Source organism: Furipterus horrens, unplaced genomic scaffold (assembly GCF_987537825.1).
Source record: "Furipterus horrens unplaced genomic scaffold, mFurHor1.1.pri manual_scaffold_9, whole genome shotgun sequence".
NCBI classification, from domain to species: Eukaryota; Metazoa; Chordata; class Mammalia; order Chiroptera; family Furipteridae; genus Furipterus; species Furipterus horrens.
Window position 1 is genome coordinate 19,418,715 of NW_028327179.1, and position 14,283 is coordinate 19,432,997.

Sequence of the window (14,283 nt, forward strand, 5' to 3'; positions counted from 1 at the left end):
CCAATGCAAGGTATATCAAACAAGATAAAAGAGACTTGAGCACAGACCTGTAAAGCTGAGGAGGAGGCACAGGCCAAGATGACAGAGGAGGAATAAGACAGAAAGGAAAAGAAACAGCGTAGACTATTTTGGAGATGACAGAATGAAGTTAAATGCACAGAGGCATTAAATAAGTTCAGGATTGAGAAGTATGCACTGGGCTTGACATTTTCAAACCCAATGCTGTTAAAACTAAAGTAATAGCTTTGACATACTTGTTCCCCGATTTCGTGAGAAATATTCAGAACCATCTTGTGAAAATATTTCATGCTTATCCATACATATTGAAGATGTACAGAATTAAAAATAGTAAGTTTACATCAATTACACCTGACCTCAGTTATGCTAGTACTTTTACTTTTGTCTTTACATCTATGCCAAAATATACTTGGAAGCATCTATTTAAATAAAAGGCCTATTTGAAATATAAATAAATGTTCCATTGAGATTGGATTTGGGGCATCTGGAATTCAGAAGTCTGCTGAAATAGACTGTAAGATGTTGATCAGGCAAAGAAAAAAAATTATTATTTTTTAAACCTTAACCTCAAAAATCTTGTTCCAACCTGTAACCAAACTGTTGTGAAATCAAGACTCCAGCTGACTGCATGCCATGCTTCTGTGTTAGAAGCCCTGCACGCTCTAAGTACTGGTGGTGACAGGCCCACTGGCATGCCCAGTGCCAGTTTGAATGTTATCTTCAAAGCCTTCATTTTTCATATCCCAGTCTAAAATGTTTGGTAGGCCCATCACTTTTGCCCAGTGTTTGAACAAAGCTGAAAAATTTAGCCACCCAGTTTAAGTTACTGTGCTTGTGTTCATATTTTTATATGACATTTACCATAAAATCGCAAATGACAGGCAAAGATATAGTTAGATTACCTATCCCAGCACCGGGTTTGCTTTCTCAGCTTTTTCCTCTAGGTGATTTGATCCACTCTCACTGCTTCAGGCTACTTACAAGTAACTTGTTTATCTTTATCTCAGGTCCTGTCCTGCACCTGAATGTCCTCTCATTCTGTCTCCCTGAACTTGGGCTCCCTCTTGCTCTGCGTGTACTGTGATACTACTCGGCATCCAACATCCAGGAAATCTCTCTACCAGACCAACTACACCCAATGAAGCTTTTAAACCTACACATTCTTCATTTCCTCTCAATATAAATGTTGAATACTTATAGTCATACACAAAGGTGATCTGTGGCTCAAATAATGTTAAATTTCATTGTTAGGCTTAATACATCTGGATATTTTGCTTCCCCATATGAGACAGAAACATTTATAACATCGTCTAAGAATCGTGGCTGGATGTCACTTGCAATGAGTCAGAATTCTATGGCCCCTCTCCTGCCACTGGCTCTAGAGTTAAGATGGGTTAGTCCTTTTCCTTATTTATTTATCTTTTAACCTAAGGAGAGGCGATGAGGTACAAACAGCATATAGTAAGTATCTAGTACCGACTTTAGTGAAAACCTACAACATGAAATATGCCCTAGAAATCACTGTTACTTCCATAATCCTGAAAAAAAAATCTAAAAATGTTCCCTTTTTCATCTTGTATTAATATGCAATTTTTTCCCCAGTATTTCCCTTTAAACCCACCTAAAAAGTACCTACTACACCAAAATCACTAAAACATTAGCAGGAACGTCTTAAGTAGAGGTCAATTGTTAAATGAATGAATAACTCTCCAATACCTACTATATGCATGGTACTAGAAAGCTCTGGTAGATGCAAACACAAAAGATAGGCCTTTCTCTAAGTAGCATATCTTTTGTACTAGGGGGAGATACATTCTGTAACAAGACAAAATCAAGCATAATGTATTACTCAATGTTGTAGGTGCTATAAAAGTGTGGTCAAGAGTTCAGGAAAGTAAGATTAGCTCAGGTAGAATAATAAAAGAGGGTTTCGTGGAGATGTGGCATCTAAATCAGGTCTTAAAAGACAGATAAGTCACTTTTGATTTCATGATGTCAGGGTGCACAGCTTTCTGCAAGTACCCTTCTCTTTTAAAATCACACCAAACAAGGAAAACAAGAGACAGAAATACAAAGTCTGTCTCCAGCCAGACCCAGATGCAAATAACTATGAAGATGAAAAACAGGTAGAAAAGAAATGAATGACAACACAGAACAGGAAGGGACGTGCAATCATAGTATATTACTTAGTGGAAGAGTAAATAAGGCTGATCGTTTAAAAAATTATGAAACAGTGAAAATGGATTTATTTTAAAAAGTGATGACATTATATTGGAAGGATGAAGCAAGGTGAAGGAGAGATAAAATAGCGCTAATAACCTTAATTATCACAATAAACATCAACAGATCTCACCTAACATGCTAAAATGTAGACAGCATATACATATTATTGAATTTTTAATGTGCATGTAATTATTGAATAGGAAAGTTTTTAAACAACCAAAAAGGAAGAAAGGAGCAAAGTAAAAATGACTAAAAAATATAAGACAAAGCAAATCAATATGTAAAGGACATCTCAAATAGAAATATCTTCAAACACCTCACTACCCGCCCCCCACACACCCCCAACGATAAGTTCAATTACCTACCCCACCATTTTTGTCTATGAAAGTCAATTGTCAAAGTTAATCTTTTTAAGCAAAAATGCAAGGGACAGACAACCAAAGAGAACATAAACTTTTTGCAGAGCAATGTGACACTATGTCTCAGAGCTTAATATGTGCCTCAACTTTAAAAGTATAATTTTTTCTAAGAAAATAACTAAGAATTTGCATAGAAATTCACATAACTCAAATGTATTCTCTGAAAAACTAGTTAAAATATTTAAAGGTTGGAAAAAACAGAACTCCACACACATACTCCCCCTAAAAGAAAAATAGGTAAATTATGGAACACCAAAAGAACAGAGTACTATGCAGCCATTAAGAGCAATGTTTCAAAGGAGGGGAGGGAGGGAGCAAATCAGTAAGAAGGAGGGGGAAAGAAGACTCTTAAAAAAGGGTATGAATACAAATATGAATTTAAGTATCAAATTATCTACAGGAAATAGTAAATAACTTATTTCAGAAAGTTAACTATTTGAGAACAGTGAACAATAAGGCCATACCTAGGATACAGATGTACCATATGTACTACTGAACTTCCTTGCCTGGGTAGTAAGTAGTGTGAAGTTGGTAAAAACCTAAGTTTTGGAACCCAGTATTCAAACTCAGCTTTTTCATTTGCTACCTGACAATTCTGAATCTGAACCTCAGGTCCCTGTCTATAAAACTGAAAAATTACCTTTTCATAGTACTAAGCTGAAAAAAATGATATATATATACAAAGCACCATACATGTTTATATCATAGGAAGTGCTAATGAACAGAAGTGGGTTTTTTTTTGTTATATTAAACCACTACAAAAAAATGTTTTTACGTAAGTGTGAAAGTAAAAAAAAGTACTGTTTTTAAAGGTTTACATGATACTTATTCCTACGTGTCTTAATTACTTACATAAATAAGCATGTACTATGTAAGTTTATTCACCAGTAAAGTAGCACATTTCTGCCATACCCAGAATTGAGAACATAATCATATACTGCCTCTTACTGTTTCACAAAAGAACTGATTGTTCTGGGATAATGTAAGCTAAAATTATTTAAAGAATAGAATTTATGTCTCTGTTCCATTTATATCTTTAGCGGTCTTTACCGTATATAAAATGCTTTTGTTCTGCTAAGTTTAGCTGTGAGAGTGGCATTTTAGTTGTAGGTGTTGACTATCCTGCTATGTTGGTCAAGAATTTGCCCAGAGCTACAAAAACAAGAAAACTAGACATTATCTTTTAGTTCAGACATAGTACTATTTCCATTTATATCTCACTGTTTCCTCTTTTTTGCCATTTTTAATAAATATTACCAATAATTGAACATTTTCACTTACTCATTTTATAGTTTCAATATGTAAGAGCCTCCACAGTCTCTACATATAAGTTATCTAAATAAAGCTATCTGAAGAAAAAGATGGTGGAGAAATAATTATAACTGAAAAAAAAGCCTATCCTTTTATTTTACAGGCTATTTGGAAAATGGTATCATACTACAGTTATATGAAACATTTTCAGGAAAACATTGCATAATTTTATTCTACTAAATAGGTATTATATAACGACATTTCTGAGATTTAACTAGAATGAACAGCAACTGAGCAAAAGCAGTAAGGAACACAATGCATTGTGAGTATTTTAACAAAGTGAAAAGGATCAGCTAAGGCTCACAAGTTATTTCCGGTCCTGACACTTGAAGGTTGGCTTCATCACTACTGCTCATGCCACTTTTAAGGGTAGAAGTCATTTATGCAGCACCTGTTATTTGTCAACAGTACTAGCAATACAGTCAATGAAATACCATTAAAACTTTTTCTGTATTAATAAAACTTCAAAAGCATATCCGAAATTATTACCACTAGAGGAAAAAACAAAGAGATTCTACTTAATTCAATGGTACACTTTTCACCTATCTTCATGAGACCACATAACTCAACAAATAGACAAAAAATGCTATCATCTCCGAAGAAAATAAAACAAGAAAAATATTTAAATAAAAAATAATTTGTGTTTTGGTTTGAGGAGGGTTAAATATGGAACAACATTTTAAGGAAAGTTACAGTAGAATCTATGCCTAAAGTTATCATGAAAATGTCTTCCTGAGGTAGGAAGGAACATGGATTACATGCAAGGCTGCTCCAGCTCCTTTAATTTCCTAACTTTCATTACTCAGAAAAGGAAGGAAACATTTACTGAGCATCTACTGTGTACAACATACCTCAGTGGGATTAAAATTAACACATTTACAATATATTACAAATAAAGATAATTTTCAATATTAGACTTGCCACTAGAGGGAGCTTATCTTGTTTAATTAATTCAATTGAAGGTTGGGAAGAGATTCAGGTTAAAATTCTGTCACATACTTGATTCCAAAATTTTAGGGAATTGCATATTTAAATGGGCATCTTATCAACAGCCCTATACTTATGCTACAGCATATTTTCTCTTTAAGTAAAATAAAATGGCTTTCACTTACAGGATCAACGTTAAATCGCAACAGCATTTTCAGCTTATTAAACAAGATATATTTTTCTGACATTGTTGATGTATTTCAGACCTCAGCTACAAAGAAGTAATTTAACTTTTAAAAAATCGACATTAAACTTAATATTAGGTTTAATGGCCACATTCCTAAAATGAATTTTGATTTACTGCATTATGAAGCTAAACATTTTTTATTCCAGTAAAAATAATTTATAAACAATTTCACGTGATTCTGGAAATGCCAACCAGCACTAGGCTTTTCTTATGGTGCACTGTAGTGACATTTTAAGGCATTTATGGGACTAGAAGCAATACATGGTGCTCAATAAAGAGCTGAAAAACATCTATGTGAACTAAATAAAATAAAGGTAATATGGTAAAGCTTTAGTGACACTGTATTACAAGAGATTAATAAATGCAAATATAACAAAATATTAGGAAGTATTTTAAATTTAAGATAAAATTATACAAGGTACAGCTTACATAAAGAGAAGAAAAATATAATACATTTAAAAGGAAGATCTTTTAAAAATGCTAACTAAAAGCCCAAAATGTTAAACTTTATAATAAATACAAAAATAAGGCACTTGACTTTTTATTTTAAGTCATCCAGGTTTTTATGTAACACTCTGACTACACAGTAATTTAAAAATCCATTAGGGAGATCTTCAAATTTTATGACTATACATATAAAACCCATAATACCTGTATTAAAAATTATCCTAAGTGTACAGTAAATACATAAAACAGGCATTTGGGATGCCTATCAATTTTACCCATGAAGAACAAAGTCAAACTAGACAAATACATTTTCATATAAAAAAATCACTCTACAAAATGCAAGTTTGTAAATCAATGTCACAGAACTGCCATGACAGAAAACTGCTGACTCGGCAGTATTCCTAATGTCAGTCACATTGAAGGATAAGACTTGCAAATTTTAATCAGTCTATTTATATATAGATAAATAGCTTTTGTTAATGCCAAGTCTAGATCTGAGAACCATGATTTTCAAACTGAAATTCTAAAAGGAAATTAAAATTCCAGAATAATGAAACTTTCAAACCAGTTAGTGGTTTTAAATATAAGTGCTGACTTGAAACCTATATTAAGTTTTAAGCAGAATATATCTAACTGGCATTGATTAAGACTTTAATGTGCTCTTAAAATTCTTTTCGAAAATTTGAAAAATGTGAAGCAAACTAACTCGGAGATAATAGGAATAAACACATGAATACAGTGACTCACAGAAGTAAATCTGTCTCAAACACGAATTTGTTTCTGAAAAAAATTATTTTAAAGTATTTGCCATTTCATGCAAATACCCACCAAAACAAACAAACAAAAATCTGTTTGTAATCACTCTATTATTATTGACAAAACTTTGGTAGGAGGAAAAGGGAACTAGAGAAAGATACCAAGAATGAAAACCTCTGTTTTGCTAATTCCCAGTTTCAAATCTGTTACTTTACATACCCTACAACCAGAGCAAGTGATAAGTTCCCCAAAAAGGCAGTTCAAAAAAACAAATCTCCCACTGTACCTTGCCCACTAAACTCACTCATACCTGTTGCCATCTCTATATATTTTACCGATATGGTGACGGTGGGCACTACAAAATTACTTCCAAATAAGTAAATAAGAACACAACAGAAAGCCAGTTGTACCTGACCAAAAAGTACCTTTAGAGGCACTAAGCCCCTTTCTTGCAGGTGGCGCGTGTTTAGCTCTTTGAAACACCTCGCCCTGCCAGGAATGAGAGTTATGACCGTCCTCCTACCTAATCTAAGAGGATATTAAACGTGGAAGGGGATTTCAAGACGGGTTTATGATAACTTGGCCACCAGCCCTACAGGCACACCAGAGCTGTCAACAAATTAGGACCAGAGAAAACAGCTGCAAGTGGGTGGGAGTGTGAGGGGGTGCGTGTGCACTGGGGACAGGGTGACAATTTTTAAACTACAATGATTAAAAATGGGAAAATCCAAAGTTTGGGTGTCTCGACTCGGCCCCGAATTCTTATTCCACTGTGTCGGAAAGGGACCTAATCCCCAGACCGCGGGAAACTGGGGGCGGGGTGGGGTTGCCTCCCGCACCCGCGTGCCTGAGCGCGCTGCCCCCGCGCCGAAGATTCGCTCCGGACACTCACGTTTTCTGCACGGGTTTCCGCCGCTTACGACTTGCGTAGGTGATGTTGGCGCTGCTACCATTCATGGTGCCCAGCCGCCGGTGCCTCCTCCCCAGGCGCGGACACCGACCGCCAGGTCTCCGGGACTCGTCCGCTGCTGGGACGACGATAGCGGCAGCGGGCGCCGGGTTCCACGAAGTTGCGCTCGCTCCACCTGCGTCCTCCCGAACGGTGGGAAGACACCGGGTCCTCCGAGCCTAGGCTCCCACAGCCCCTTGGTTCTAGGTGCGCTGCCGGGGCCTGGCGCCAAAGTGGGTGGGAGGGGGGCGGCGACGGGCGGAGACCTGTGAGCGAGGCGGCGCAGGTGCCGTCTACCCCGGCGGAGGCGGTGCGGCACAGCCCGCAGGTGAGGCGTCCAGGGCGGAGGAGGAGCCTGAGCCGCCCGTTTGGAATCCCGGCCTGGGTCGTGCGCTGTGGTGCCGCGCCCTGTGACCGCCGCCGCGGCCCCTTGGGTAAGGGAGGCGCAGCAGCGCTACTCCCGGGTCTTCCCCAATCCTGGGTGCTTCCCGCCCGTGCAAGTCGGGCTCTGGACGCCACTCCGGTGCCACCGGCTTTCGTTTGGCTATGCAACTGTCCCTGCTCTGAGCTGGTGGTCCAGGGCACGCTCCTGGACTAAGCGTCAAGTGGACCCTCCCGGCAATGGCTCGCGCCGCCGCGCGAACCAGCTGAATTGCAGAAGCGCCCCTACCCGTCTCCGGCCCCGCCCAGCCCCTTATAGCTCCGCCCCGTCAGACTTGGCCCCGCCCCTCACCAACTCCCTTGAGGGCCCCACCTTCCCGGCCCGTGATGACGAAAAACGTAACGACGTCCCGCAGTAGCCATCTTCTTGAGGTCAAGGGGCGGGTTCTGTGGCTGCAGTTCCAGCTCTGAAAGAGGTGTGACAACAAGATCTGTGTAGCTGAACTCTTTGTAGCTAGACTTAAAGGGTAGACATGCTAAATAATGAGCTTAACGTCACCTATATGAAACAGAGTGACTCACCTAACTGTTGGCTAAGAATTGCAGTGAGCTGACAGATAACCAGTGGGACTCCACATTTTTCTACAGGGGAAGGCTTCAGAAGGCTATATCTGAGGAGGAATTGAAAAGCTAGGCGTTTCCTTGGCTTTTTTTTTTTTTTTTTTTTTTTGTGTCTTTATACTAGATAATATCTTTTCCCCAGCCAGAATAACTTTGCCGTTCTATAGTCACATTTCAATTAGGTTGAAAATAAGGAAGAGGGAAGAAGCAGGAGACGTTGGGGGATAATAAGTAGTCTGATACGGCCGGACGGGAGGGGCTGGAAGTGGCGTTGAGGAACTTTAGGATCAAATCATAAAGCCTTGATAAAGGGTTTGGATTTTATTCTGTAGGCAAAGAAAAGCTTTTAAAGATATTTAGCAGGAAAGTGACATTCTGGTGTCTTGGAAAAGTTTCTCTGGGAGGAAAGTGGAAACTAGATAACAGGAAATCAAAACTGGTTGAAGAAAGAGTAGTTAGGGTTGAAATACTGCAGGGAAGTGGCAGGGATGGACGAAAGACAATATAAAAGAATAAGGAAATAGAGGAAGAGAGAGCAATCTTAAATGTCTCCAAAATTTTTGACTTTCGGTGCTGTTAACCAAGATAGTGAACACAGGGGAGTATGTTTCGTCTGTCAGGAACAGAAAGGCATACGGATGACATCTCACACCATATCCATTGCCAAATTGTTTTTTATTTCATTGTTTTCAGGGTGAGGGGAAGGGAGAGAGAGAAACATCAACGCCTCCCAAATGCACCCGGACCAGGGGTCAAAGCCGCCACCAAGGCATCTGCCCCCACTGGGATGGAACCTACAACCTTTTGGTTTCGGATGACACTCCAAACAACTGAGCCACGCCTGTTCCTAAAGTTCAAAATACCTTGAAGCCATTTCTACTTAGTATGTTACTTCAAATTCAGTTCATCAGTAAATTAAACTTATCGTTTTCCTTTGCTGAAACTTTTTCGTTGATTCTGCCATTCTCCAGATCAACCTATGAATCATCTTCAACTAGCCCTACCACTTATATGTAAATATTCTAGCAAATACTATTAAATTTTGTTCTTTGCATTGTTTATAATTCATCTCCCTCCAACTTATTCTTTAATAATATCAGAGAGAACCTGTCCAGCTAAATGCCATACCATTAGGGATTCCTCAACTGATATTTTCTCCTCTACACATCAATTAAATCAAGAGATGCGTTGGACAGTAATTCCAATGAGTCAGTACAAGCAATATCCCTATAGGGGGAAGGAACCTGGCAGGTATGAGGGACTAAAACCAGTTCAGTATAATCAGGGGAGAAAGGCACAAATTATTAAATTTGTGTTTCAAAAAAAAACACCATGTCTGGGTGTAGAACAGAATAAGGAGGTAGGAGCAGAATGGAATGGATGTAAGTAGCAGTCCTTAGGAAATCATCTGCAGTAGCCCAGCCAAGAGATGGCAATTATTGATACTACTGTGGAGGTGATTGTGGAAATGAAGAAAATTGGATAGATTCCAAAGATATTTGGCAGGTATCAGAAGATGGAATGGATATGTGAGAGTGAGGAAAAAGAATGTGTCAAAAACATAATAGGTTTATGGACTATGTATCTGGCTATTTGGTAATGGCATGTGCTGGTGGAAAATTATTAATTTAGCTTTGGATTCTCCTGTTTGAGTTACCTTTGAGACATCTAAAAGAAGATGTCAAGTAGGCCATAGGATATTTGGGTTTGTATCTCTAAGAAGATGTATAAACTGGAGACAAGTTCAGAAGTCATTGGCATTTAGGTGACCAGAGCATGGAGGTTGTAGGGTGTGAGTATATACTAGAAAAGAAGGAATGGACTCTGAAGAACTTTAATATGTAATATCTAACAACTGGTTAGATGATGGTCCTGCAGAACCAATTGGAAAAGAGTTGCTAGAATGCTAAGAGGAAAATAAGGGGACTGTCATGTCACAGAGAAATGTCAGGAGCAGTTAACAAATACTGTTGAGAGGTTCAAATAAGATGAGAACTAAAAAATGTCTTTTCTGACTTCTCAGCATGGGGCCATTGGCCACTTTTGGGGACACTACGTTGGTGGGCTAATAGACCTGCAATTCAGATTGGAGAAGAAATGACATTGGCAAACAATATATATATTTTTAAGTTTGGCTGTGAAAGAGAGACACCTAGGATGGTAGCTAGGGGGCGTAAAGAGTTAACTTCTTTTTTTGTTTGTTTGTTTTGTTTTGTTTTTTAACAGCTGATAGTTAAGCAGTTGAGAGAGAGAGAGAGAGAGAGAGAGAGAGAGAGAGAGAGATGGAGATTGACTGTGTAAGAAAGAAAAGAAGTAAAGGAACCATAGATATTTAGAAACAGGAAGGAATAAGTGCCAAAGCACAAACAGGGAATTAAGATTATAGTAGATTACCAAATAGCAGAAATAGCTCATCTACTGCTTTACTTTTCAAAGTGTTCCACGGCTTCTCACAGGAGTTATAAGAATCTCTCAGTTTCCTTTCTGAGTCAAATTTTAATAAGATCTCCCAGATAATTCAAATATACGTAAAGTTTGAGGTGCACTGCTTTACAGAAGCTGGAGAAAAGGAGGGTGGTAGGTGAATGTAGCAGGCTAGTCATGTAGGATCAGAAAGATGAAGGAAACGTGGGAAGGGTATTACAGCATGAGCTACAAAGAAACAGGTGTGTTTTGTGATTGATGGTTTTGTTTTACATTTCAACTTTACAAGACTACAAAGTAAAAGGCATCTGGGAAGTGGCAACAGGAAACTAGGTGGACATAACCCTGTATCTTCAATGGTTGATGAAAGAAAATAATTAGGCACCATTTTGGAGAACTTCCCAACTGTCAGGAAGATGAGAGCCTCAGAGAGAGCCAACTTTCAGTTTAAGGCAAAAAAACATAGAGCCACTTCCCACAGAAGGCAGTGCATGTAGGGCAATTTGCTGTATATGGATAAGCTACTCCAGGGCCACAGAGTCAACCATCTCTCTTACCTTCCCTTTCATTTTTTCACATCCATAGCCATTCTACCTAAAAGGTATAAAGTATGGACAAATAATTTCCTTCTAGCATAGAAGCTTGAAGAATGAAAAATGCATGTCAAAACATGACTTGTCAATTCTGTAGTTTAAACTTCCTTTTCAGAAAAAGGATATACTAAATGTACCGATTCCCATGAATTGCTCTTAAATCAGTGATTTGGAACAATCACTTTCTGTCTCATTTTGTCCTACTTCCATACCCTTATTTTCTGTTTGACTTTAGGGTTATTTTCATTACCCAGCAGTGATATCCTGCTTTGTTACAGTCCAGACTTAGTTATATAATGGATCTTTGAATAGTCAAGATAAAAATATCAATAAGATTTTTAGAATTCATTTTAATAGTGACACCATAAACTTCCCTTAACATATTTTGCTTAGTATGTCAATCAAATCAGTCTTTCTAGTGTAATGTCATTTAAGACAAAAAAAAAAAAAAAAAGAATGAGTTGTCACTTTCTGGAAACTATCACTTTCTACTCCTAATATCACCATTATAGAGCATGGCTCTCAAAGTGTGATTTGTGGTCACTGCTAAGGCTTTTAAATGTTCTTTTAGCAATTTTTATGTGGTAACATGGTTTTTTTTGTAACAATTAATTTGCCTATCAGAATTTATGGATATTTGATTGCCTTATCCAAAGCAATGTTATCCTTTAATTTAGTTAAGGTAAGATTACTTTCTGAAGCTTCAGATGCAGCTGTATATCTGTCTATGGGTTCCTTTTTTCTGATAAATATTATGAGAAAAAATAAATATCTTAAGAATGCTATTATAAATAAGAATTGTTCTAGAATAAAGAAAAGTAATCAAAATGAATGTTAAACTTATTTTGTCATAGTACATACATTCATTCATTTCACTCAGCAAGGTGTTTTAGCTCCTGTAATATACCAGTCACTGTGGGAACATTGGTGGTATCAGACATATTCCTACCCTCTTAGAACTTACATTCCAATAGGAGACCCAAGAATTAATCAAGTAGTTATATAAACATATGTATATTTGCAACTGTGATAAGTGCTAGAAAATGAGTACTCTGAGCATATATAACAGGTGAATTTTACTTGGTTGTGGGAGGTTGGCCTGAACAGGCTTGGGCTGAATTCTACATCATGGGTAGGCATTTTGTAGGTGAAGTGGGAGAGAAGGGCATTCCATGGCAATAGAACATTTATCACAATTTTTATTTCCTCTTCAATCTTGCAGTTCCTTACCCCAGGCACTTAAAATGATTTACTTCACTCATATTCTGTTTTACATCTTAGAACACACAATATAATTATAGCAAATATTTTATTTTTTAAAATTTTTTAATCCTCACAGAAGGATTATGTTTCTGTTGATTTTAGAGAGCGAGGAAGAGGGAGGGAGTGAGAGAGAGAGAGATACATTGAGAGAGAAACATCGATATGAGAGAGAAAGATAGATTGGTTACCTCCTGTTTGAGCTCCAACCAGGAATCAATCCCACAACCTGGGCATGTGCCCTGACCAGGGAGTGAACCTGCAGCCGTATGGTGTATGGGATGATGCGCCAATCAAATGAGCCACCAGGCCAGGGCATAGCAAATATTTTAGAGAGCACACAAACTGTGTACTGAGGCAGACGAAGGGCACCACAACAAACAAAGGGGCATCAGCATAGAATATTTAAAATTTTCAAGGCCAACCCAATGACCTCAGTTGAACACCATGACAACCACTAGCTTTGGTTAGCTCAGAACGTCACCATTAAATCATACTCATTCCTTTTGATGTCACCTTACCTTTGGGAAGCTGGGTTTTTGTAAGTTGCTGTTATGAAACACAAGGACACGAAATGAGGGTATTGGTTTCCAGTTCAATTCCAGGGTCTGAGAAGTTATGAAGTGTCTACCAGATATGTACATCCTATGAAGAATGAAATAATTTTTAAAAATTTTTGTATATTATTTTTTAAAACAGCTACTAAGTTGTTTGAACAGACGTGCGTCATAAGTTTGGACATAACTAGTTAATATATGAAATTGTTAGGTGTTTTCTTTCAGCATGCGGCACCACGGAAAGTGACTGAGACGCTAAGAGTGCCATGAGCTAGCTGGCCCAGTCTGGGAATCTCAGGCATAATTCACTTAACAGCTGAAGTACCTCAGGCCCAGAGAAACAAGGCGGCTTGCTCATCACAGCCTGGAATTCAGGTCTTGTGCCTTCTAGTCCAGTCAAAAACACGATTTCTCTCACAATGACTAGTTTGATTCGTTTCTGTAATCAGTTTACGCATTGCTGACCTTGACTCTAATCTTAAAGAACAGACATCCATATCTAAGTGCTATTTATAAATGTTTAAGACCTTCTTTCTTGGATATTTTATAACAATGTAATAGAAGCCAAAAAAAAAAGTAATAGGTGTTGAAGAATTTTGGAAAAATTTTTTAGGCTAATGCAGGAAACTATAATAAAATATAGGAATAACTTGTGATTAGTCAAAATTATTTTTATTACAGTTTTTTTATAAGAAACAAAGATTTTTAACACATGAGAGAACCTAATCTGTCAAAATATTAATATGTATCAGGCTTAGATTTTGATTTTTGCTTACTGGACCTTTTATTCTTATAAATGTGAAATGTAATTATGGGAAATTCTATGAAGAAACTTTATGTTTCATATGCTATGATTAAATGATTTGTTAAACATTTTAACAAATAACATATGAATAAAATATTTGTTAAAAGTCACTTAGCTTTATATATATATATTTGGGATATACATAACAACACATATTTTATGCATTTTGAATCATGATGTAGAAGAAATAAAGATCAAATACATTTTATTAAATAAATATTTTTTTAAATTGCATTAACATAATAAGAAAAACTTAAGGAAATGTAAATTATTGTAACACCTGACTTAAAATCTATAATTTAGATCTGTTAAACTTTAGAAAGCTGCACATTCTTATGCTTATTA

The 14,283-nt window shown here is 37.4% G+C and overlaps 1 protein-coding gene across 3 annotated transcripts in view; it reads right to left on the bottom strand.

The window, feature by feature from the left end:
• Positions 1–7,930, bottom strand: part of AHR (aryl hydrocarbon receptor) — a 58,848-nt gene extending 50,918 nt beyond the window's left edge. For all 3 annotated transcript variants that reach the window (XR_016513025.1, XM_090287136.1, XM_090287135.1), the window contains exon 1: positions 7,241–7,930. Coding sequence is in view for 2 of the 3 variants with exons in the window: in XM_090287136.1 (XP_090143262.1) it covers positions 7,241–7,305 (65 nt within the window). In the remaining variant the exon portion in view is untranslated. The remainder of the gene's footprint in view (positions 1–7,240) is intronic.
• Between the last annotated feature and the right edge of the window lie 6,353 nt (positions 7,931–14,283).